At 43.7% G+C, this 25,373-nt stretch overlaps 2 protein-coding genes across 4 annotated transcripts; one reads left to right on the top strand and one right to left on the bottom strand.

The window, feature by feature from the left end:
• Positions 1–2,623: 2,623 nt before the first annotated feature.
• LOC310858915 (zinc finger matrin-type protein 4-like) lies at positions 2,624–9,360 on the bottom strand (the record flags this gene model as incomplete). Its single annotated transcript, XM_083765219.1, has 6 exons — positions 2,624–2,752; positions 4,318–4,414; positions 4,607–4,834; positions 4,969–5,110; positions 7,224–7,316; positions 9,250–9,360. 6 exons carry the CDS (start codon positions 9,358–9,360, stop codon positions 2,740–2,742), a joined length of 684 nt encoding a protein of 227 aa, XP_083621345.1. The 3' UTR covers positions 2,624–2,739.
• Positions 9,361–10,800: 1,440 nt separating this feature from the next.
• Positions 10,801–25,198, top strand: zfyve27 (zinc finger, FYVE domain containing 27). 3 transcript variants are annotated; one of them, XM_083764684.1, is made up of 14 exons: positions 10,801–11,111; positions 11,517–11,762; positions 12,134–12,204; positions 12,328–12,514; positions 13,018–13,113; positions 13,273–13,385; positions 14,806–14,933; positions 16,653–16,721; positions 17,973–17,993; positions 19,860–20,001; positions 20,153–20,199; positions 20,318–20,399; positions 22,882–23,716; positions 23,942–25,198. In XM_083764684.1, exons 2-13 carry the CDS (start codon positions 11,530–11,532, stop codon positions 22,950–22,952), a joined length of 1,260 nt encoding a protein of 419 aa, XP_083620810.1. In that variant the 5' UTR covers positions 10,801–11,111; positions 11,517–11,529; the 3' UTR covers positions 22,953–23,716; positions 23,942–25,198. The 3 variants fall into 3 exon arrangements, with proteins under 3 accessions (XP_083620810.1, XP_083620811.1, XP_083620812.1); XM_083764685.1 differs by having other exon boundaries at positions 11,514–11,762; XM_083764686.1 differs by lacking the exon at positions 17,973–17,993.
• Positions 25,199–25,373: the final 175 nt, after the last annotated feature.

Genomic DNA, 25,373 nt, shown 5'->3' with positions numbered 1-25,373 from the left:
AATAGACAATTCATCATTTTGTAACCGAGGCCAATGTGTATGTATTGGTAACATGTGCAAGGCAAGGCTATTTATTCCTGAAATGGTGAATAAGCGCCAGGATGCGCACACGTATAAATCACCCCCCCCCCCCCCTCCTCCGACAGTCAGTCCTCCTCCGCGGTCTTTGCAAATAACGGACACTATAATAGGAATTAGGTATAGTCTCTCTGACTTACATATTCAGTTCAGTCCACTGTCCACATATAAATAAATATTTTTTTCATTTTTGTCACCGTCATTCATAGCAGTCTGTGCATTCAGGCATGCACAGAGATAAATTAACTATAGCTTTTGAGGTGCGCACAATATAGCCGGCATAATTTATATATCCTACTTTTATTATGCTTATATCACACAACGCAATAAAGCCAGTGGCTTGTTGTGGTCCTTTCACTTTCACATAAGTAGGCTAGATAGGCTACTTTATCATTCTGAAGCTCTATTCATTCAGCGAAAATGTGTCTCTTCAACAAACAGTTGAACAGTGCGTGCATGTGTGTGTTGGCCGTTGGGTCGGCGACTTCAGCCAGTCAGCCGGCCGGCAGCTAGTGGATGGGGGGGGGGGGGGGGGGGGGGTGCACAGTATCGGGTTTCATCAGTGTTTTCTGTGCCACATGTGGAGGAGGCGGACTTATGTCACTGGAGAAGGAAAAAAACATGTACACGTGATGCGGAAATCCGCTGCGAGGAGACAAAATACCCCACCGAGCCTGCACCTGATGTACACTCGCTCTATGCGGTCTCGGAGAGCTCACTCGGCTCCTCCACTCGACTCTCCTCTCCTCCTCGATGGAGCGCTTTAACAATCGGAACGTTAACCATTTCCGGGTCACGCTGGAATGACCCCGAGTGACCGAGTGGGAGTGAGCGAGTGTCCGAGATTTTGGGTATTGGAATTTAGCTATAGACATTTAAAAAAGTATTTATTTAAAGACGATTACACCACGGAAAAGGCCAACTCGAGTTGTGACAAATCATGACAACAAAGACAACATTTTGGGCCACACAAATAATTACAAAGAAGAAAAACAACAACAAAAGTGTTGTAACCTTGCCGTTTTCTTCTTCTTTCTAATTATTTGTTCGGCCCGAAGAATTGTGTTTGTTGTCATGATTTGTCACAACTCGAGTTGGCTTTGTACGAGGCTTAAAAGGTCTTTAAATAAATACTTGAGTGTGGAAAATGATGAGGAAAATGAACGGGGAATCATTTCCTGGTCCCTGGTAGGGGGCGGGACTGCGACCCTCTATTACTGATAACCTACTAGTGTGTACTAGTAGATAATGTAATGTTCACATTCAAAATAATGTGTACATGAATTATATCATGAGAGAAAACCTTTGAAATAAGCGATTACGTAATAAGTAATTAGGTAACCAGCGAATGAACCGAAAGCAAAATAACACCTCAAATCCATGGAGAAATGACAAAACAATTAAAACCTAAATATAGCTTAAAAGGGAATACCACAAATTTTCAAAATATTTCTATGTCATTAATATACCTAAGAGTTGTTGCGTGGAAATAATAAAAACCCATTCTGTGTTGCCTAGAACTGGAGGTCTGGAATGTGATCATTAACATTATGAAGTACATCTTTGTGATGTCACTGAGATGTACTTCACAATGTTTCAGACCTCCAGTTCTAGGCAACACAGAATGGGGGGGACGTTTTTTATTATTTCCACACAACTCTGAGGTATATTAATGACATAGTACAATTTTGAAAATGAGTGGTATTCCCCTTTAAGGGTCAGAGACCAAGTCAAGACTTGTAGTTGTGTGCCGGTGTCACGCACCCAAACTAATACGTGTTGTGAGCTTGCAGATCTGCTATTCTCATTGTGTGACACCAGCGTGCAACAAATTATACATCAGGTTCCAATTGCTGCGAGACTGTGATATAACTGAGTGAGACCATCAAAATGTGATGGTGAGACCATCAACATGTGATGTTGAGACCATAATGGCCCACTGGGTTACATTTGTACACTAATTACTACTGAGCTAACTGTTATAGAAGGAAAACTACAGTAGGTGAATCTGAGATATAATTAGAGAGGGATCTAATACTCTGCCACCAAAATGTGGAATGCCCTGACATCATCTATTAAACAATGTGTAACACTGGTTTAAAAAAAACAACTATCAGGACAGGACACCAAAAGGGGAGGTAAATGTAAATTTCTTTTTGCATGCTATGATGAATTGAATACAATGGAAACAAGTCCACAGGACGTTTTTGTGTTATCCTTTTAGCTGACAGATTAAGTATTCAATCAATTAAAAATTACTTTGTATTTTCTTTCGAGTGTTCTATAACCTGGTCTAGTTTAAAACTTTGTTCCAAAACAATATGACGCTAATGCATGCAGCTAAAGCTAGCATTAGGTTGTATTGAACATTCAAGTTTAGTTGGTTTGGGTTGGTGGACATTGAGATGAACCAACAAAATCTATGTACATTTAGACTATAAAGTGCTATGTGACTTTTGTGACATCACAAACACTATGTCATGATCATCATAATAGTTCACAACCTCCTCTATGGCATCACAGATCGAGTCCTGTGTTCAAACATGACAAATTGTTCAATATGACATCACAATCTGTCCTCAAAGCGTGTACCTGGCTCCATCGAGGTCCTCCAGTCACCAGATATCACACAACAGCTAAATCATCACATCTTTGGTAGGCCTACTGCTTCAAACTGCAAAAAGGTTTACAATAATATGTCAAAATAAAATTAAGACAATCTTTAATGAGTTTCTTTGAGTTGCCAAACACACTTAAAGAACACTTCATCCTGGATCCTGTCTCATATGGACAGAAACATCAGAGTCAGAATTTGGTCAGAATTTATTGAAAGGATAGCCCCTTGGGATGCAGCATCTCATTTTAGAGGGGGTCCCGTATACAGGGAAAAACATTACATACAGTACAGTGCAGTTACACAGATAGACAGTGCACAATAGACAATACAGATGTAAATGTACAGATACAGTTAGCTTGCTCATCCTCTCTCCCACCCACTCCCCCATCCCCCAACTCTTTTTGGACAAGCATATTGAGACTAGTACAGTACAGTGGTTTGAAACAGGGGTCAGAACTTCAGAGTCACATTCATCATTTAGTTTTAGCAGTAAAATAAAACAACGACCAATTGTGAGTTTTTAGATCTGCTATTTTTGGTGAATAGCTTTTGTGTGGAGGGAAAAAAGTAGGGGGCCTAGTATAGACACCTGGCAGAAGTATATGGTTTAACTGGTTATTACTATAAACTTGAATCTGACCCTGTGATATTTTAGACAAGTGGCTTTACTACATATCTTACATATCTACAAACATAATGTGCTACAGTACCTAAGTCACAATGAATCAAATGTGTCTTTCAGTACTGTCAGAGAGGGCAGAACTGTGAGTATTGAATATCCAGCAAGGTTGAGTATGGAAGAGCTGTATCCAGAGCTGACCCCCATAAAGCATTTAATCACTTTAATACATACACCTTTAACCCAAAGCCTGTGCCTATTGTCCATTAAATGCTGAGGAAGATTAATACATTTACCTTTAACTCAAAGCCTGTGCCTATTGTCCATTAAATGCTGAGGAAGATTAATTTATGAATAATCATTATTTGTTCCTGCATTTCATTTCTGCAAATCTCAATGGAGCAATGTGATTCTTCTTACCCCACTGTCACTCATCCTTTTCAGCTGCACTATACTTAGCGGGTCAGTGTACTCAAACCATGGGTAAAAAAAGAAGGGAGGGAGGCTCAATTTCCCTTCATGATATGGCAAACGGGCAGCTTGTCTTCCCTAACCTGGCAATGCTCCAAGTTGTAATGATGTATTTGCTTTGGTCTGTCGCAGCAGCAATGATTTCCCATTAGGATGGATGGTTCTATCATTGTCGTCACTTCATCCCATTGACCACAGTAATTATCTCACTGCATTTAGGCATTACAGCGTTTAAGTGTTTAGATTGGTGGATGAATAGCAAAAGAATAGAACCACATACGCGACAGTGACGATACACATGTAGTACGCACACTAACTTTCTCTCACTCACTCTATATCTCTCTCGCGCACGCACGCACGCACACACACACACACACACACACACACACACACACACACACACACACACACACACACACACACACACACACACACACACACACACACACACACACACACACACACACACACACACACACACACACAGGTACGTGGTGGAAAGAATAAGATGCATGCGGAAGAGGCAACTCACTTGTTCTGGTGTTTGGAGCCTTGGAGGTGTGCGTAGTACTGTTCAATTGAGTTCAGAGTCATGGTACACACACTGCAGGTGAAACTGCTTCGAAGCCCTGCATATAGAGCACATTACAGCAACCCATAATCATCCTTCTGACGTCTACACACACCCGCACCAAAGTGCACGCGAGCACACACACACACACACACACACACACACACACACACACACACACACACATTACGCACACACCCATGCACACACCGTTCGAGTACTAGGACTGTAGTGTCCAGTATGTAACTACCTGTGTTTTGGCAGCCATCCAGGCTGTCTGCCAGCTGTTCCAGTAGGCGTGCTCTGTCTGCATTCCTGCGGTGCCTCTTGCCATCGTAGTGCTGCTGTGCCATGGTGGGGTTGTTGAACCATGCCCCACACAGACAGCATGACTTGCACAACACATTCCCATTGGTTGGAGGTGGGATAGGGGCCAGTGACATCACAGTGGGTGATATGGGTTGACAGGGCAGCGTGTCTGAAAACAAAAAAGTCACACCTGTGTGAACTGAGTGTGGTGCTCCCTGGAACTTCCAGACCCACAGCAACATGCCCAGGGGGCCCAGTGTGTGTGTGTGTGTGTGTGTGTGTGTGTGTGTGTGTGTGTGTTACCTGCTGGAACTCCCAGTACTAGTCTCATTCTCTTGGCATGTGTTTTCCCCTGGTAGTGGGACTGAGCCACGATGGCTGAGGTGAAGAACATGTTACACAGTGTACAGCACTTATTTCTATCTATTACACTGTCTTCACTGCCCTGGAGGGAGAGGGAGAGAAAGACAGAGAGAGAGAGAGAGAGAGAGAGAGAGCGATGGGAGGAAAGAGAAATAGTCTTACACTTTGCATAACTCTCCAATGTACATACTTCGGAAAACTACTGTAAAATAAAGAAATGCACAAAAATTGACCCATAAAGGTGCATTCCCTTTTAACACAAGAGTTAATTTAACGCTGTGGATTTTACTGTGCATGCACACATTGCCAAATTGTTTTTTAGAGACTGGAAAGAATTAAAATGTCTCCGTTTATCCTATAAGAGCAAAGGAAGAAGATAGTAGTAAAAGTGTAATTAGTGAAAGAAACACAGGACAGAGATAATCGTTTCAGAAGTAGAACAGGAGAAACATGAATGTATAAGAAGTGAAAGGAAAACTCATAAAGCATTCAGAAGAGCCAACATCCATTATGTGATATTTGTGTCAATAACTGAGAAGCGTGACAGTAAATATCAATCTAAAGCCCAGAGCAACTCAGCAAAATGTTTTGAGAAGAGAGAATAGCTGAAGACTCTAATCGCAAACAATATTGTTCTCTTTATTTATTTGGTTTTTCACACATGCTTTAACTGGAAAATATGCTGAAAACTAAAATGTTACGATACAATTCTAAATGTATTAGGCATGGATTATATACTTAAGTTGTATACTTTCACTTATAGTTATAGTGTTATTGTATAGAATACAGGCAGACCATGCGTGCGTGCGTGCGTGCGTGCATGCGTGCGTGCGTCTGTGTGCGTGTGTCTGTCTGTGCGCGTGTGTGTGCGTGCGGTGTGGCGCATGCGTGTAAGTGTGCATGCATTTGTGTTTTCAACTGTACGCATACAATTAGGGAAGACATCATTGCACATAACAACCACACCAAGGGGTCTAATAAAGTACTGTCACCTCATAAACTCATAAAAATACAAAAATCACACCCGTGTGAAGTGAGTGGTGCAAATCTGTGTGGGGTCCCCGGTTTCCGGCGAGCCACACACATAGCTGTCTATAAGAGTGGTTGCACCACTCAAGAATCATAGCACTCCATCTATAAGTGGTTGAAGGATGGAGGAGGACATTTACGCATATGTACACCTTGGAGCTAGTGCTGTTGGTCATGCATAAGAATCAGTGCGATGCAAACTTGACTTCAAGTGGGAATCTGTTTGTTATTTGACAGACTGACTGGCAAATGCAGCACCACTCGTCACCATCACTGCTTATATGAGAATGACATATTCAGTGTAAATCCTGCACCATTTGCATTTATATAAGGGATAAGAATGGAAATGAAGGAGTTTTTGCACCATGTCCCTGGGGACAGGTGTCCTTCTTGTGTGCGTGTGTGTGTGTGCGTGCGTGCGTGCGTGCGTGCGTGTGTGTGTGTGTGTGCGTGCATGCGTGCGTGCGTGTGTGTGTGTGTGTGCGTGCGTGCGTGCGTGCGTGCGTGCGTGCGTGCGTGCGTGCGTGCCTGCGTGCCTGCGTTCGTCAGCTACACTGCAAAATCCTGAACTCTCAACAGTGTGTGTTTCCTTCCATTCTCCTTCATGGAGATCTATAGCTCAGCCACTATTTGTTTTCCCTGACAATTATAGGGAGACAGCATGTGACTGTATGTGCAAAGAATCGCTGCAAACCAGGCACACACACCTGATGACCTGATGAAGATCAAATAGATCAGAATTCTCAATAAAGAACGTCTTTCTTGTACCTGTGGTGTGCGGGCTCCATCCATTATCCACACACACACACACACACACGCACACATGCGCGCGCGCGCACACACACACACACACACACACACACACACACACACACACACACACACACACACTTAAAGGCACGCTACATTTTTTGACCTACTTTCTACCTGACTGTCTTCTTCCATGACAGACTCTTCCAAAACTGTCCTCCTGCAGCCTGAACCACATATACCTACACAGTGGCATTTCAAACTTTACTCCACACCTACGCACGCACGCACGCAAGCATGCATGCAAGCACACATTGCCACACACACACACACACACACACACACACACACACACACACACACACACACACACACACACACACACACACACACCCCTCCACACACACACCACTTACTGGATTGTCAGGTCGTAGTCTCTTGGACGGTGGGCCTCCATCTTCAGGATGAAGCATGTAGAAGAGACGCACCTTGTTGGCATGTTTCCTACTCTGACAAGAGAAGAGAACATTATAGTACTGTATACTATCAATTACAATGAATAAATAATTATCACCTCAGTTTTCTTATCCAATGTCAAAGCAATATTAGCCTGGGGTCCACCTATGCTTTCTATGGCATAGACCGGGAGAATCTAAACGCAGCTGTGCGACATGAGACTAATTATAGTTGGAGCGACAGAGAGAGAGAGAGGAGTGTGTGTACGTGTGTGCGTCAATTTAACAAAGGTGCAGACTATCAGAAATCAGCAGAGAGTGATCGACGTTTGCGCTACTCTATGCCGAATTGAAGTGGACTCGGACCCAGACTTTTTTTTTTCTCTCCCTGGAAATAACTACGTCTGTGTTTCCGAGGCTACCGCAATATTGAAGGTGTGGAAAACAAGATGGGGGCTTGCAATTCACTTTTCAATTATCCACATTTTAGACAAAAGACAAAAGGCAGCAGATTTCAACCCTTGCAGTCTTTTTCAAGTCTACTTGTAAAAGACTGCAAGGGTCGAAACATTGAGTATGCTTGAAAAAGACTGCAAGGATCTAAAAGTCATATCTGCTGCTGTTTGCCGTGAATAAAAGTTGGAGCAGTTGTGAGCTGTACAAGCCCTCCTCCCTGGCCTGTGTGTCTCTGTGTCACTGTGTTAGGCTGTGCAACAGTGACACTTGGTGGTGAACAGACGCGATTTCCGTGCATGGACCCAGGGACAGACCCAGGGACACACATAGCTGTCTATAGGAGTGGTTGCACCACTCAATAAGATGAAACATGACATATATATGATACCCAGGTGTATGTATATGTAACTCACAGTAGACCATGTGGTTGGAAAAGTCCCATGAGTACTGACAGTTTAGCAGGGTTTACCCCAGTGGGAGCTGAGGCCATACCACTGACACAGTTGAGTTTATACTCTGTCGCACGATGAAGTTGCCAGTTATTTTTTTTATGACAGTTGTGTTTGTGTCCTGGGCTGGCCTACCAAAGTGAACTGCACAAAGCTTAGCTCAATGGTTCCCAGAGGCCTTTGTGTTGCTTGCATCAGATTCCGTCGTTCTTCCAGGTTCTTGAAAACGCCCCCAGACACTGCGTAACTTAGTTTTACTGAGGTTAGGGTTAGGTTTATAGTTAGGTTTAGGCTGTCAATCACAGCGACTTGCCAATCACAGTGCACCCTCTCAAACGTGTTGAAGATCCATGTTTGCCTTTGGGTTCCAGGGCCAGTGCCGGATCTACCATTTGGGCACTTTGGGCACGTGCCACCAGGGGGAACTAAAACATTGTGTTTTATTGTTGCTGAAAAGTGCAATTTTGTGTAAAGCAGCTACAATGTGCTAGATTGGCTGTTCAAGGTGGTCTGTGTGAGGTGAGGTCAGGTGGAGAGGTGACTCTGATGGAATAAAAGATGTGATGTCCAGTTTGTCCACCATACAGCTTTGCTTTGTTTTCATTCTGCATGCATAGCGTCAGGTGGCTCGACAAAAAAAAGGTAAAAACACTGAAATACACTGGCACTGGTGGATTCTCTCACCCATTTGCTTACTACAGTATGTGGGTTAAATAAAAATAATGTGCTTGTTATGCCTGACTGTCACTCTGGGGCAGGGTAGGCGGCCGGGAATAGGCCAATATAACAGCATAAAACTGCCCCAAAATGGCCCGCATTTTTGCACGTGCATGTGTAGGGGTCCCTTCCAGCTTCAGTGCCCAGGGGCCCTCAGAGGTGTTAATCCAATTATTGATAGTTTTAACAAATGAATGGACCATGAGACTGAGAGTCTGACTAATCATGCTTTCAAAACTGGAGTTCCTTTAAATTAAAAAGTTTGAGAATCAGTGGCTTAGCTACAGGCACCACAGACCACACAACCATGGCCTTTTGCAACTGCGAGGTGGAGAGCCCTTGACATTTCATTATTTAATCCTCACCTGATAATGTGCAATGCGTTGTGACTCTGAGATAAGCTGGGCATTGCAGATGTTACAGTAGCTTGCTGTGAACAGGCCCTCTCCTTCTGACACCACACCTTCAGATTTCATCTACAAACACAGAGGGGTGATGAGGGAGAGGGGGAGGAAGAGGTGGAGAGATGGGGGGGGGGGGGTACCGGGTAACATCAGCAGTCATGTCGTCCTACTGAAATGGAACTTAATGTACTTATGTCAACTCTCCATCATCTGCTTTTAGACACGCACACGCACGCACACACACACACACGCACGCACGTACGCACACACGCACACGCACACACACACACACACACACACTATAAAAAAGCCACTTACCTGTGCAAGACTCTGTGGCGTGCGCTTCAATCAGTTACACTTTGTTTCTCTTCCAATTAAATGAATTAATTTTCCCAATTTAATTCCACTGCTTTCAGTGCTTTGATGGTGTAGCTGCCTAAACTACAAGCCGTTTTATCATGACTTCTTGTGCCAGACCACGCACTTTGCCTCCCTGCACGTCCCACGGTCCCACCACGGTTCCCACTGACTGGCCGCAAAGTCAAACTGACGATTCCTACAGACTAACGAAGGAGTCACTGCAGGAGGCTACACTGGATGGGAAGTGGAGGGGGGCGTAGGAGAGAGAGAGAGAGAGAGGGGGGGGGGGGGGGGGGGGGGTAGGGGAGACCTGAGAGAGATGGGTCATGGGGGTGGGGAGGTGCCGTGCTTCCATGACAGAAGTTGTCTAACATGCATGCCATGATGCTTTGCGTGATCTCAGACAACTGGTGCGTGACACGCTGCGTGTTCTCCTTGTGGACTATATGCCATATGTCGAGTAGTAGCCATGCCATGGTTCACAGGACGCTCGTAAGTCACGTCGATTGTCATGATTAGATTATTCATGACAGTTGTGTTTTCAGACCGGGCATTTTATGGGGAGATTTGTGAGGGACGTTGCCAGGATTACAGATCAAAATAGTTCGTGGTGTATGGTTGGTATTCATCATCATCAAGGTTCAATGTTGTTCTTTATTGTTAAATCTTGTAACAGGTACATATTAAACTTATTTTAGTTTGGCTTCCTTCAGACAATGCAGCAGCAAATATATCATATCAAACAGCAAACACAGCACAACACAGCAAACAAAAGAATATAGAGTGCAAAAAAAGAGCAAACAAAGAGTAGAAAAAAGTGTACATGCATGTTTTCCTTGTGCATGTTTTCCCTGTCATTCATTCATTCGAATTTATTTATGTATTTATTTATTAAATATGTTATTATTTGTTTTACAGTCTGGTGTGTGTATTATTATCGGTGTTGTTATTATAGTATTATATTATTATAGTATATAATATTATTTTAAAATCAAAATGTCACATGCGATGTGAATGATGATGATTATTTATATGTTCTTGTTGTAACCATGGTAACGAACGTGTAGTGCGATCGACCAGATCTGACATCAATTCCTTTTCCGCATTCTATTCGCCAGCCTGCCTGGGTCACTCGGCTCCAGAGAGGGGAAGTGAAGTTTTCCGGGAACAACACAAGCGATAGCTGGCGACAGCCAGTTGTCCAAAACCAAGTGTTTTCAAGCATTACGTGTCTCAGCAAGACATCCGAGAATTCCCAAACAGTCGTACACTGTAAAGCAGCAAATGTCACCGTGGGTCTTCAGGTGGCTGTCTGTCTACTGAAGGCTGACTGAGTGAACGGTCTCATCTGTGATGCTATCAGCTGGAGTAGCTAGCTAGCGACGTGTTGTCACCAGGCTCTCACCACTCTATGCCTCTCTAGTTGTTGGACACCGCGTTTGTTGTTCATCTGCATTTCTCAGGTAATACCAGCAAGCAACACTGTTGTGGAAGTATATCAAGTAATGCCAGCTTCACTGACTTCTGTAGTCTGTAGAAGTGTGTATATATATATATATATATATATATATATATATATATATATATATTATCTATCTAAGGTATAATCCAAGCTAACGTCGCTTAACTCAACTGTCAGTGTCAGTCAACATCTGTGACAGTTTTCTCATAATTTTGTTATGTCAAATTATTTACTTTGATGTTGACTACACACAGTGCAATCTTGATCAGTTTCTGTGCACTCAGTGGATGATTTCACAATCAGGATGTTACTGTGTGTATTTTTATTACTTTTACGTTTTGGCCATTGAACGCTCTCCCTGTTAGTTTTGACTGCTACTATTTGTTTTGTTTCCTTTCCCAAGCAGCACAATAACAATAATGGCCCATAATGCCGGAACGTCCCAGGACCCCCCACAGCGTCCAGGGGAACGCGGGGAGCTTGTCCACACGTCTTCTAAAGACACTCCCGGGTCCCCGGAAGCCTCTGAGTTGGGAAGCCCACGCTCGGTCCAGAACTTTGACCTCCTCAACATGGTGGTGTCCTACAAGAGAATGGCTCTGTTTCTAGAGCCAGTCACAGATTCAGTGGAGCTGATTCGCTACTTACTCGGGTGTGTTTGCTTCAACAACAATATTTATTAATAACAACCACACATCTTATTTATGATAAGAATTGTGAAATGTATTTCACACAGATTCAGGACTTGTTTTCCGTATCCTACAGCTCGGTTTCAGATAAGCTTCTCAGAACATGACAACTTTATAAAATGGCCGAAAAATATCAGATCTACAAGCTCATGAAGTGTTGTGATGACTTGCGACCTTGTAGATCTGCTATTTCTTCCCCGTGCAGGCCAGGGTGGTTTTGGTTATAATGGACACAAAAAAACGTTCTGGATTGCACTATAGTTGAAAAGAGACATATGTTGCAAAGTCAAAGTGCTTCACATTCTGAAATGGTCACTATTTCCTGTCTCTCCAGGTGGAGGATGCCCCTGTGTTCTCTGCTTGTGTATGTACTCCTCAATATCTTCTTCTTTACTGTTAGTGAAGGTAAGGTTTAAGACATTAACCTGACATTCAACAGAAGGCCTCATTTCCGAATGCTACAAAGCACGGAACTAATTGATTAACTTCTGCATGCATGTCTGTCTCCTCTTTCATCTGTTATGTCAGTGGGTTGGTTCTTGGTATGTGTATTGGGGGTGTCGGCACCTGCTGCCCTGGGCTACCTGCAGGAAATGTGTGGGCGTGAGACTTCTGAGGCAGAGCTCCAGAGGAGGCGATACAATGCAGTACACCGCCGCGATCTGCTGCAGGTGCACCTCACCAAACAGGACGCCATGCTGCAAGTCAAAGACCTGTAAGTGTGTGGAATGTGGATGTGTAATTCTGCATGTATGATAACCCATTCTGACCTGAGATCAGATTCATACGAGGTTTCCGCCGGACACACACTGGTCTGATTAAACCCATTCTGACCTGAGATCAGATTCTAGAAATGTCAGTCGCTCTTCGATTTTTCAAAAATAGCAGACCTACAAGCTCGTATCGCGCCACTCGGTGGCGCGATATGAGCTTGTAGATCTGCTATTTTTAAATAGCTAAAGCATAACATGATGCTGACACCAAAATGGGTGCCCGGTCAGAATGGGATAATAACACTGTCAATCAAGAGGAAGAGGAAAATACCAATAAAGCAAACGATTATTTTCTACTTCAGTGTGAAGTGTGAACTAGTTCTAATTTATGCTATTTCTATGCATTTTGCCCTCTTTTTTTTTTGCATTACTATGTGGAGTTTAGATTGCGTTTATCTTAACTGAGTTTGCATTAGTATGTTCTCATGCGTCCATTTTTCAATAGGTTGAAGCATCTGGATGATATGCTGTCTATTGCCTGTGTGTCAGCAGAATCTGTGTACAAGGTCCTATACTGGGACAATCACTCCAAGTCTTCTAGGTACACACACACACACACAGTCACACACATACATACACACACACACACACACACACACACACACACACACACACACACACACACACACACACACCTGCACTCCTGTACATGCAGAAAAGATAGTGTGTGTTTGTGTGTGTGTGTGTGTGTGTGTTCTAGGTTCTATGGAGGGTCATTGTTGGTGATGTGTCTGCTGTACACCACTCCAGTGGCCTGGATGCTGGCTGTGCTCAACAGTGCCCTCTTCCTGTGGAACAAAGACTTCTGCAGAGGTTACTTTATAACATAGAAATTGCTATCTGATATCTTCCTCATCTGGGGGTCTCATTTATAAAGAATCGGTCAGATAATATTTCTTGCCCAGTATTGCTTTTGTTGATATGAAGATTTAACATCAAGCATGCTTGTTTTGTTTGGGTTTTTTCTGGAAGTATTGTCAGGCTCTTTCTCTCCTAGAAATGTTAAATTATAATTCCCGGAGATAATGATCCAATTGAATTCAGATGTGGCAAATGCTGTCTGCTGTGCTGCATGTTCCTTACAAATTTAACCATTTAAAAGGGAAATAAACAGGCATTCCAGCGGCATAATGTTATTTCCATGTTTCTGAACTTTTTGTTTTGTTTATATCCTATCTCTGTAAGCTCAAAGTGAGAGTTGTGTCTGCGGCAGTAAGATGGACTCATTCTTGTATGTGTTGGCCTCTGCCAGGGTTGCAAATTGAATTGTGACGTATCCTGTTTTGTAATATTCATGGCCATGTGTCATGTGACTCATGACGTAGTAGAGGTTTTACAGTTAGGTGCGCTGGGTGGAATTGCATTACTGCTTTTTGCAGAGGATGTGGTCCTGATTTCATCATCGGTCTGTGACCTCCAGCTCTCATGCTTTAATTAAATGAAAGGGCTTTACATTCCATTATCTAATCATATAATGGTCCAAAATGGGCAGTAGTAGGATTAATCACTGGTTTTAGCTGGCAGGCCACTATGTTGGACCAAGCAAGTTGAATGGAGGCTGACTCTTGGGTTGATGAATTATTTTAGTTTTCTGGAGAAGAGGGGAAGCAGGAACAAGCTGCTGCAGAACAGCCACAGAGTAGAGCTGCCAGTTCCCACTTGAACAAGAGACGCAGTCTCAATGTGTGTTTACTGGTTAAAGGTATATTCAGTGATTTCACTTAATTCAAATATCACTTATTTGTTTGTTTTGTTGTGATAATCCTCCCTACTATAGAGTGTGCTGACCATATAAGGAGTTCCTCCCTGTCCCCAGTTAACCCCTGGGGGTCAAAAAACCTTAGGTTTCATTTTTGACTCTCTATCCTGATTGGACGAAAGGCTGGGTCCCACAGCCAAAAACGAAACCTAAGGTTTTTTGAGTGAAATCACTGAATATACCTTTAAATAAAGGTCAAATTAAAAATTAAAATAAAAGAGGTGAACTTTTCAACAAATTCTAAGTTCCAAAGAAATAACATCTAAAAGCCCACAATGCATCACACGCTTGTAGTTTGGCTATTTTCACTGTTAACTTTTGACGCCTCCTGGTCCAAACGCCTTCTGCGGGCCGAGTTCGCCTTTTGGCGCTTAATTTAATGATGTTGCAGCAGCCTTCAGACTGTCTGTCACTTGGATGTAAAGCTCCCGTGGGATGCTGTAGGTTGTAAAACGGTCTCTTTTGTGGTTCCAGTTCTGCTGAACCTTCTGGACCTGTTCAACTCAGGCCGGGCCCAGGCGTCAGAGATGGAGACGGAGCACACAGAGCAGGATCAACATGGCAACCTGCAGGACTGGACCCCTACACCCACCAGTCTAGAGGTGAGGTGGACCACTTAAACGCTCCGTACTCTGTACTTTAGCAGTTTGAAGCAGTACAGCAAAACTATGCCAAAAAGATGGGAGGCTAGTTTCCATTGTGGCAAGACAATACATTTATTTTTTTATTGTCTCCACCAGGCCGAAGGCATGTGGGGAGAGTATGTTTTGCACTCCGTCCGTCCGCGTGTCCGTCCGTCCGTGTGTCCGTCCGTGTGTCCGTGAACAGCTAATCTCGGCCACCGTTAACCCGGTCGATGCCATATTTTGCACACACACTCCCTGGATGCCAACCATGAACCTCTGCCCCAAACTTTCCAGAACGGCCTGTTATAGCGCCACCAGGAGGCCGCTTTGTGCAAAACAAGTTTTTGCACAGTACACCTACAGATTTTGTCCAAACATCACGCAAATTGGTACACAGTCTCTCTAGAGCCATTCAACGAAACGGGTCTTTCAGATTTATCAGACTCCATCCTGATTGGTTAAGATTGGCTTCCAAAGTTCACAGGAGTGCTCAGTTTCAAACAAAATGCTGCAAATCATGAACACATCGCGTGATTTCCGTGAAATTGTGCACCCACATTCCCACTAGGCCGAGGACGAAATGCCACATGAACAATTTCAACTCAGCCTCAAGGTGGCGCTATAACTGGCCGAAAAGTGTTTTTACCTCTAACTGCACGGATCTGTGGATAACCTGGTGGAGACCTGTGCCCGGAAGGGCACTTCTTCTTTTTTTTTTTTTTTTATCCCACGATTTTGTAACCCAGTTTTCTTTTCACCCAGTGCCAATTATCTAATGTAATCCTGGGCGCTACACTTCCTCTGCCAACCTGGGGGGGGCAGCGGACTGACCTCATGCCGCCTTCTATGCATGAGGAGTCCAAGCTGCTTCTTTTCACCTGACAGAGGGGAATTTCCCCGGCCGGACGTAGCGCGTGGAAGGGACACGTTATTCCGACCAGTTCCTTTCCCCTCCATCAGGCGCCCCGGCTGGCCAGGGGGAGGTAGTTTTAGAGACCAGGATTACGGCATGTTTTTGTGAGGGTATCTACCCTAGGGGACACGGGGAGAACATGCAAACTCCACACAGAAAGGCCCTATCGTCAACCCCCGCCTCGGGTATGGGCACTGATGACGTGGAGGAGGGAACACGCCGCCAGTGCCCACAGCGTCCCCAGCGGGAATCGAACCCAGGACCTTCTAGCTGTGAGGCTAGACATACATTTAATTTGAACAAGAACACTGCGGGGCTAGTAAAACTGAGGACTAGGTCTACTCTTGTTTCCCTCTACACACCAAATGTATTTTCCCAGAACGTTCCCCCAAGAATAGGGATACTAGGGACATTTCAGGTGGTTAACTTTGCCATCTGAAGGGGTGGGAGATGGGTGAGGCCGGAGATAGGAGATTGAGGGGAGGGGTTGTAGCTAGATGGAACACAATGATGGCACATTAACACAGAGATCACATGCACTCTCTGTAAGCTGCTTACTGTATGTCGTTGATCCCCTGCTATTCCATACATGTATATAATCTCTGTGTGTGTGTGTGTGTGTGTGTGTGTGTGTGTGTGTGTGTGTGTGTGTGTGTGTGTGTGTGTGTGTGTGTGTGTGTGTGTGTGTGTGTGTGTGTGTGTGTGTGTGTGTGTGTGTGTGTGTGTGTGTGTGTGTGTGTGTGTGTGTGTGTGTGTGTGTGTGTGTGTGTGTGTGTGTGTAGGACCTATCACCTGGCGTGGAGGAGGCCGAGGAAGCAGAGCCTGATGATGAGTTTAAAGATGCCATTGAGGTAGTGATGACCGGCATGCCTATTTTTAACTTTGGCTCATATTCAGCCTTTCCTTCCACATATAATGTATTGGCTTCGCCAATTGGAATAATTAGTTGAGCCACATGAAGACGGTGTACAGTACATCTGCCTGTGTATGTCTGTCAGTGTCTCTGCAAATCTGTCCACTAGAGGGTACAGCTTGCCTTGTTAGTTGGTAGCCTCATAGACAGAAAGGTAGATGCTTCCTTCGGCTCTGGGTCGTATGCATACTAAGTATTAAAAGGATAGAGACTGAACTGGCGCGAAACTCCGCCCCCTCCGCTATTCATGTCAGTGGAAGTTGCTCAGTGGCGTTTTGAAGCCGCCGGAGGGACCGTCTATTTCCGCCTTTTTGGGCGCATTTCCGCATTTGACCTCCAAAATTTGGAGGTCAAATGCGGAAGTGCAACCGAGCGCTCAATGTTAAAGCTCAGCTGCACGGGGTTTCCTCGTCATGCATCCACGGGTCCGCCTGCAGTCCTTCCTCTTACCACTAGGGCCCAGCGCTTCAACATTGGAGTGCCTAGCTGGCCCCTTGGTCGTATGTGCAAAAGTGAGGGCAAGCTTCCGCGTCGGTGGCTTGGTGCCAAGGAGCGTAATGAAAGGAAGGGACATGAGTCACTTGACTGTCCATATAACTACTGGCACACTTCCGCCCTCAGTGCGATACGAAGAAAGAAAGAGAGTGCCGCCCATAGTCTCAACATTGTTACACACAAATGGTTAAAAAAATTGTCTACATTGCATTTTGACAGGTCCCCCATTTCTGTAAGGTTTGTCCCTATTTTATAGAAAGATTTTCATTTGCACATCTACTTCTGAAGAGAAGCAGTAATTGATAAAGATGGACAGACCCATGTTAAAGTTCAAATTAATAAATTCCACCAGTGAACCTGAGCCATGGTCTCTTTGAATTGAATTGATTTGGATGCAAAATGTTTAACTTTGATTACTTTAAAGGTGTAGATTGCATATTGGCCTGCAACCTTATAATGGAACAATTGTCGGTATCCGCTGAAAATACACATATTGGTCGATTACTACATTGAGGTAAAAAAAAAAAACTTTACAACACCCTGTGCCCTCTTTGCTTATAGTGGCAATCGGCAAGTCTGATGTGATGAATAAGAGGTAGCTAGTTATTTGATATCTTCTAATTAGTCAGAGAGTGACAAGCTCTTACCCAAATGACTCCTCTCCTGTTCTTTTTCTGCTGTCTTTTGAACTCAGGAGCACTCTCTTTCTCTGCAGGTGAGTGTTGCGCCCCTCTGTTTAGCAGAGACCACCACACTGAGGGCATTTATTTTCGTCAGTGCTAAACCCCTTATCCCTAAATGTCTTTGCCTTTTTTACTTTTTTTTTTTTTTTTTTTTAATAGATCAAATACCTATCTACAAGCTCACAACGTGTTTATGTAGATCCGCTAGTGCGGGGGTTCCCAAACTGTGGTGCGTGCACCCCTTGTGGTGCGTGAACGCCCTCTAGGGGGTGTGTGACATGAAAAGCGTATTGGCGGTTTTACGGTGTTATTTAGCGCATGCGGCAAACTCTGGTAGAGCAGCTGCGGGAGTATACAGCAGCTGTGTCTCTCAGTGCAGTGATATTCTGTGATTATTTGCCATAATCATATTACAAAACATTTATCATTTTTGGCCAAATACAACGAGACTTAGCGTTGGGGGGTGCTTCAGCTAGGTCTGGAGGTAACGGGGTGCATGTTTGGGGATGGGCATGTGTTTTTCAAAATAGTAAAGAAAAAGGCAAAGAAGTTTAGGGATAAGGATACGTTTTTCACATTGTGTGGTCATTGCTCATTATGATCAATCTTTCTGTGTTTGTGTGTTTTGAAGAATGTGTGTATGCATGTCTCTTTCTCATGTGTAGACCAAATTTTACGTCTTACAATTTACATTTCATAGTAATAACTGTATGACATTTTTCTTTTGTATTGCTCCGTTTCCCTTATAAGGCGTCGCCTTTGGTCTTAGTGGTAAGTGGTTTCTCCCTCTTCCCTCCCCCTGTCCCTCCTCCATCATCATGTCTCATCAGGTGGACATTCTTGTAGATTGTCAAGTCTGATAAAAGATGGGAAATATTCCAAATATATATAGTCCTGTCTTCTTCATCTCCCTGCAGTGTGTTTTTGGTAAATGAATGCATGTGTTCAATGTATTATGCACATTTTGTAGGCATTCTGCAACATAGAGGCATAGGATTTGTACTGGTCTGTTTGTTTTATTGACTGGCTGTGGTATTAAAGTTAGCAGCCCTTTGGCTGCCTACTGTCACACAGTCAGTGGGCAAATGTGACCTTTCTGTCCTCCAAATGTCACTAAATGTTTGGGCTTAATAAGTGAGTAATAAGTATATTAGTCTTGAAACCTGAAATGAAAGATCAGACTATACAGTCATCTGTGTTCACAGCTATGTGTGACGATAGTTTGGTTTTTACAATTCATGGATTGTTTGAGCTAAATACATGTTGTTGAAAATCTCTTGGTTAATAATAGGCCTACACCCAGTTGGGTTTATCATTCTGAAGGTCAAAAGGAACAAATAAACAAACAAACAAACAAGCAAGTTAATTTCTTGGCTACTTTCAAAGTGTGAACCGAGTGATTTTAGTCCCAGATGGAACCTAATTTGTGGTGTTTGCCAAATGCAATTTGTAATTTGGCAATAGTTTCCTGTGGGTGTAATAGTTAATGGTCTAATAGACACACAGACGTTGTCAATTTTATGGACTGACTCAGCAGTCAGCACTGCTTCAGTGACTTTGTGAAATCTGTCTGATTACTTTGTACAGTTCCGGTAACAATAAAAGGAATAAGGCTAAAGAATACAGGGCGGAGTGTTTAAGATTCTATAGTCCACTACAAAAAAGTAGAAATCGAATGTTCCAAGAATAATTTGATCATGGTGTTCTCCACTGATTACTCCCATGGTGGGACGTAAAATGATATCATTGTGAATTGAATGATGCCCTCTGCTGTTTTCACAGTGAATTACGTCGAGCTTGACCCAATGCTGAGCCGTCTGGCAACGTTTCCTGGGATAATTATGTTTTTAACTCAATTTGTGGATGATAATCTCTATCTCTCTCTCTCTCTCTCTCAGGAGGATGATGATGTCCATTCGGGGCCTCCAGACTATGATAACATCTCTGACAATGGCCTCCTTAGCCGCAAAGAACCAATCCGCAGCAAGGTCTCCATGCTGACTGAGAAACTACGCAAGCGTTACCCCACCACGGCCACAGGTCAGCTCTGATTACTCCCTATATCGCTTCCTTCTTCCCACACAACCAGTTGTGTCCTGATACACTCCTGATCACAATATTCTCAAGTCCATATTTTTAACGTCTATTTTCTGCCTTCTCTCTTTATCACTTTCTTCCTCGCTCCCCAAAGGCAACTGTTCTAGCTGCAATGCAGTCTTCTCAGTGCTGAAGAAAAGGGTGAGACTGACAAGCCTTCTATGAACAAGAATCAGAGACGTGTTCAGTGGTTGTGTGTGTCCTAGGCTCTCACACATAACAGACATGATAATAGACCTTGTGTCTCTTCACGTTTCAGAGGAGCTGCAGTAACTGTGGCAACAGCTTTTGTTCTCGATGCTGTTCCTTCAAGGTGCTCAGATCCTGCATGGGAGCCACAGGTGAGAAGCCGGGATACAGCAAGAAATACCTGGATTACTGCTACTACAGTGAATTCTGAACTGTTCATTTGACTGAGAATGTAAAATGTACCCTTAAAGGCGTAGTGAAATGAAAAAGACGTTTTTCACACTTTTAGACCATATCCGTGGTCATCATATGGGCATACCTAACAATGGATGCCAAAAAAATGGGAAAATTCTCATTTCCGTGTGTTTTTATATCAAAAGTCCATAAAAACGATTGTATTATTTATTTATTAAAACGAAAATGTGCTGCGTGATGACGTGTAGAGATACACATCGATAAAAGCCAATAAAAATGAAGCTCACCCGTTTAATTCCCCATATCTGCGCATCCGTCCAACACAGCTGCTTCTGATTACAGAAATCCTCCGTTTTTATTCCCATTCAAGATAACATCCAGACAGTGTATTACTCGGTTTCAACTTAATCATCACGCTAAAATATGTATCTGAAAACATTATAGGGTAGAAATAAGCCACACAGTAAACTGGTTGTGCTGGCCAAACATCTGATTTGTAAACAAACACATACCACGCTGTTGCGCATAGCATAGCTACCGTCCCTAGCTACCGTCCCATCGCCTGAAGGGATGCGACGCTCTGATTGGTTCAGAAACTTCAGACCGGTGTTTCATGTTGAAACTTCAAAATAAATTGATCACCATTTCCGTTTCCCTACACCTTTAAAGATCAATTTCTGCACCCTGAGAGTTACATGAACCAGATTTTACTGTACTACTGCCATTGTTCCAGAATTACTGCACCTGGGGGGGGGGGGGGTCTGTTTGTCACATGGTGGGACCACTAACACATTGATTGCTGAACCAGTATCTATACGTCATTTGTTTACCGATCACGGTGTGCTGAAGACGTATCTATACGCTTTTATAGCTTTTTTATTGAATACTGTAATTCATCTTTCTATGCGCCCGGACAACATATAAAGTGACACCTATTGCCTCTCCCAAGATCCGGTCTGTGATCCGGGAGAAAAAAGCCCCCCCCCCTCCTGAAAAGAGGCGTTGGTCTGCCCGGCATAGACCAACGCAGATGTCAGGGGATCTAAAATGGACGTGCCCATGCTTTAGTGTGTGTGAATAGAATAGTAACACTCGATTCCCCCTCCCCTCCTGTTTCTACATGGTTTCTCCCGAGGGAGCATTGTGGTCCTTCTCGGATCGCATTCGCAGTGCCCCCCCACTGCCCAGTGCCTTGCACCTCTCTCATTCTCGGAAAAAGATAGAACGCAGCCGTAAGCATCGATTTGCCCTCTGCCCGTATATAAGCCAAGAATAATCTGCAACGATCGGCATTGCATAACGTTTGCAACACACATGGAGTCATGGACAGATGCACGAAACGAATCACATTATCGAGGGACCGCCATGATGTCTTTCTTTGGAGCCTCGACCCGGTTACGAATACACATGTCCTCATCCTAAACCGTTGTGTTCTGCAGATTCGTGCGGAAGCCATCGAGTTGTCATTTTGTCGATCACAGCCGGGCTTAGCTTCTCTCTCGATACCGTCGATGAAGCTTTTTTCCATCGCTGATCTCTCCTAGTGCTTCAGTGCTTCATTGCCCGGACATGCTTAGACATGTCAACCACTAACCTCACCGATGCAGTAACGCGTCTCACCGTTATACTATGGTTCTGAAACGATCGGTGGAATGTAGCCTACACAGATCAAGACTTTTGTTGCCCCCCCCTGTTACTGCGATTGAGACAATGAGCAGATATGTGAGATAGATTAGGCGAGGCGCGCATAATCATCATAATCATCATGAAGTTATCATCATAGCGAGTTATAAAGGTTTAAAGTCACAGACATTGACAGGCAGATAAAAATAAAAATAAACATAAATAAATTATTATCATATACATACCACTACACACTGAATGAAAGCCTGAATGTCTACTTTTAGGAGGAAAACAATACACATTGATCCCATGTACAGTTTGTCAGTAATTGGCTATTGAATGCAGCTTGCGCCCACCAGAGAGAATTTTAGAGAAGGCATGGACCTGAACAACTAAATATTCACAAAATAAGGCCTATAGCGACATGTACATACTATATACCGTATGAAACAGAAGACTCTGCTTTCATAAGAAAAAAACTAATACTGTAATAATAATAGAAATCACACCCCTGTGAAGTGAGCAGTGCAACGTTGCACTGCTCACTTCACAGGGGTGTGATTTTGACCGTTTTTTGACAGGTTTTTTTTAACCGTTTTTTGACAGTTTTCACCTAATAAAATGCCCAAATCAGGGATATATGGTTTAAAGTGGTTAAGAGCAAGAGTCAAATGTATAGAATATTCAAAACAAACATTAGCTGACGGTGTCTTATCACACTGCTGACAGTTTAGAAAACATGCTGCGCTCAGGAATAAATGCTTTGGTATGTGGCCACAGGGCCTAACTGTCCTCTCACGTCTCTCCCCTCTTCAGCCCCGGAGGCCCAGAGAGAAACCGTGTTTGTTTGTGCCACCTGCAACTCCTCCCTCAACAAGATGCCATGACAGAGCAAGACAGAACCTTTTGTTTTTTTATCTCCATTTCCCAAGACGACCAGCAGACCTTTCACTGTTCTACCCTTCAGCTTACCTACCGCTCATAACAACACCTTGGCTTCCAAAAGTTCAAGCTCTTCTATCTGTGATGAGAGTGCTTGTCCATAATGTTCAACTTCCTGACACCCTCACTATGGTAAACAGCTGCCTGGTTAGATGTTCATGTCGTGGTGGTGGGCTTATACAGGACTGCTCCCTGCACTGTTACTGTAGGACCCCTGTTGACCCTCAGTGTCCCACGTTCCAGTCATGATGGAGACTAGCCTCAGTGTTAGAATTTATTTTGCCCCATATTTGAATACTGGGCCCTGTTTGGTTATAGCCCGGTTCCAGAGAAATCTGGTTGGCTTGTCACCACTTCGGCCGTGATGTCCTCCCACAATTGAGAGGGGCCAGACTTATTCTGCCTGGGGCAATATGCACTGCAAAGGCAGATGAGGCTAGATGGTGTCATTGTCGCATGATTTGGGATCGCACTGGAACAGTTGGCACGCCACGCCCCCGTGTAAACCGCGCCCAGACTGAGAACGGTCATAATTCGAAAATAAGACGGGGTGATGGGTTTATTGGCCTCAAGGCTATCATTCTTCTTTTAGGTGATAAGGTGACCACTGAAAACTACAACATGATGTCACACCGCAGTGATAACTTAAGTGACACACAGCTCACCCCAACACATCTCCCCGTTTTACTTTTTACTGACCACCGAAAAGGTGAGTAGCTTTAAGGCCTATTCATAGTCTGGATTTTCGGTGGTGAGGTGACCACCGCTCCGGTGGTGAGCTGACCACCGGAGCTGAAATAACGTTGAGCGGTGGTGAGTAAAAACAGAGAGAAGGGCTGGAGTGGTGGCGGTGGTTTGCTCTTCACCGCGGCTCGTGACGTCATGTTGTAGTTCGGTGGTCACCCCACCACCGTAAATCCAGACTATGTATGAGCCTTTACTAGCTTATCACCTAAAACAGAGTAGGAACAGGCCTTCACTGTACAATAAACTTATTACATGGCTACTTGTGAACGGAATTAATCATCAATTTGCCACAAAATATTGATAATTTTTTTCTGTTAGAGTATTCAACAAACCTATCTATAATATATACACAGTATCTGTACCTTAGGTTTAGCACACAGCCCAAAACCTATATGTTTGAGGTTGTGGTTCTCGTCTTATCAGCAGGTTCTCCTGAAGGCCCAATAGAAAGAGAAACGTCATTAGAACATACTAGGCAACATACAAATAAAAGCATGTAATAATTGCTCTTTTAACATAAAACATTAAAAACAATACATGTAACATGCATAATATGCACATTATGCCAGTGCATGCATGCACATGCGCGCGCACACAGTGGTGGTGGCGGCGTTTACCGGTTTGAGGTCCCTGTGTGCGTAGCCCTGACTGAATGTAGGCCAGCGCAAAGACAATCTGTCTGAAGAACACCCTGGTTTCCTCCTCCTCCTCCGACAGACGGTCTTTTGCGATTATGTAGTCAAATAACTCGCCCCCCTGGACAGTACTGATGGAAGGACAGAAGTGCATTACTTTATGTATCATTCTGCAAGTTGTATGCAGATATTTATAAACTCTTATTTATATTATTATTATGCATTCTGGAAACAGCCAGCGAATTGGAGACTGTCTGTGTGGCGTTTACACTCCAGCAGCACCTCGGGGGGGGGGGGCCGTGGCGTGCAAACAATTCCAGTAGTGTGATCCCAAATCACGTGCCATTGTCCCCATCGTTCCAAGAAGTGGACCTTCTTGGTGACTGGAGACTTGTTACGGTTTAGACCCCTCCCCCAATCTATCTTTAGAATAGATGCCTGCTAACTAAAGGGAGGACCTTTACTTTTCCCTTTGCTGGATGAAGGAAAACTGTTGGTTCAACTGTGGCTGCTGGAGTAGTGAGCTTAGGTGATAATGTTGTGCTTTTTACATGAGCTCATCCCCTCCCTTGCAGAAAAAAGTGACTCATCTCTAGGCTTGCAATGTGAAGATACTGAGCTCTATGTAGCAGTTTAACTGTACTGTAAAAGCTTAAAGGAGACTGTATTGCCATAGAGGTGTCATTACACAAAAAGTGGATTCCAGAGGGAAAGTTTCGTTTTTTAAAACTGATTCAGACACGGATGATTGTAGTTGTTGCTATGCTTTTATTGTAATCCTATAATAAAACATGTTACTGTAAAATGTTCTACTGTATCTATCTAATATATTTAATTTAAACTCCCTGGGAAATGCACATTATATGACCCATTGATTTGTTCTGTATATTTTGACCACTTTAAGGATGAAATATGCATATATCATTAATTATATTAAACTTAAAACATTAAAATATTTAAAAAAATAAAACTGATTCTGTTCTG

The sequence above is a fragment of the Protomyctophum parallelum genome, assembly GCF_964188405.1.
Source record: "Protomyctophum parallelum genome assembly, chromosome: 5".
NCBI lineage: Eukaryota > Metazoa > Chordata > Actinopteri > Myctophiformes > Myctophidae > Protomyctophum > Protomyctophum parallelum.
This window is presented reverse-complemented; position numbering and strand designations above follow the sequence as displayed.

Bases quoted from the DNA above. Each gene is read 5' to 3' on its own strand.
- zfyve27 (XM_083764684.1), top strand. From the start codon at position 11,530: ATGGCCCATAATGCCGGAACGTCCCAGGACCCCCCACAGCGTCCAGGG. The intron at 12,205-12,327 runs GTAAGGTTTAAG...CTGTTATGTCAG, and splicing joins CTTCTTTACTGTTAGTGAAG to TGGGTTGGTTCTTGGTATGT. The intron at 13,386-14,805 runs GTTACTTTATAA...TTGTGGTTCCAG, and splicing joins GAACAAAGACTTCTGCAGAG to TTCTGCTGAACCTTCTGGAC.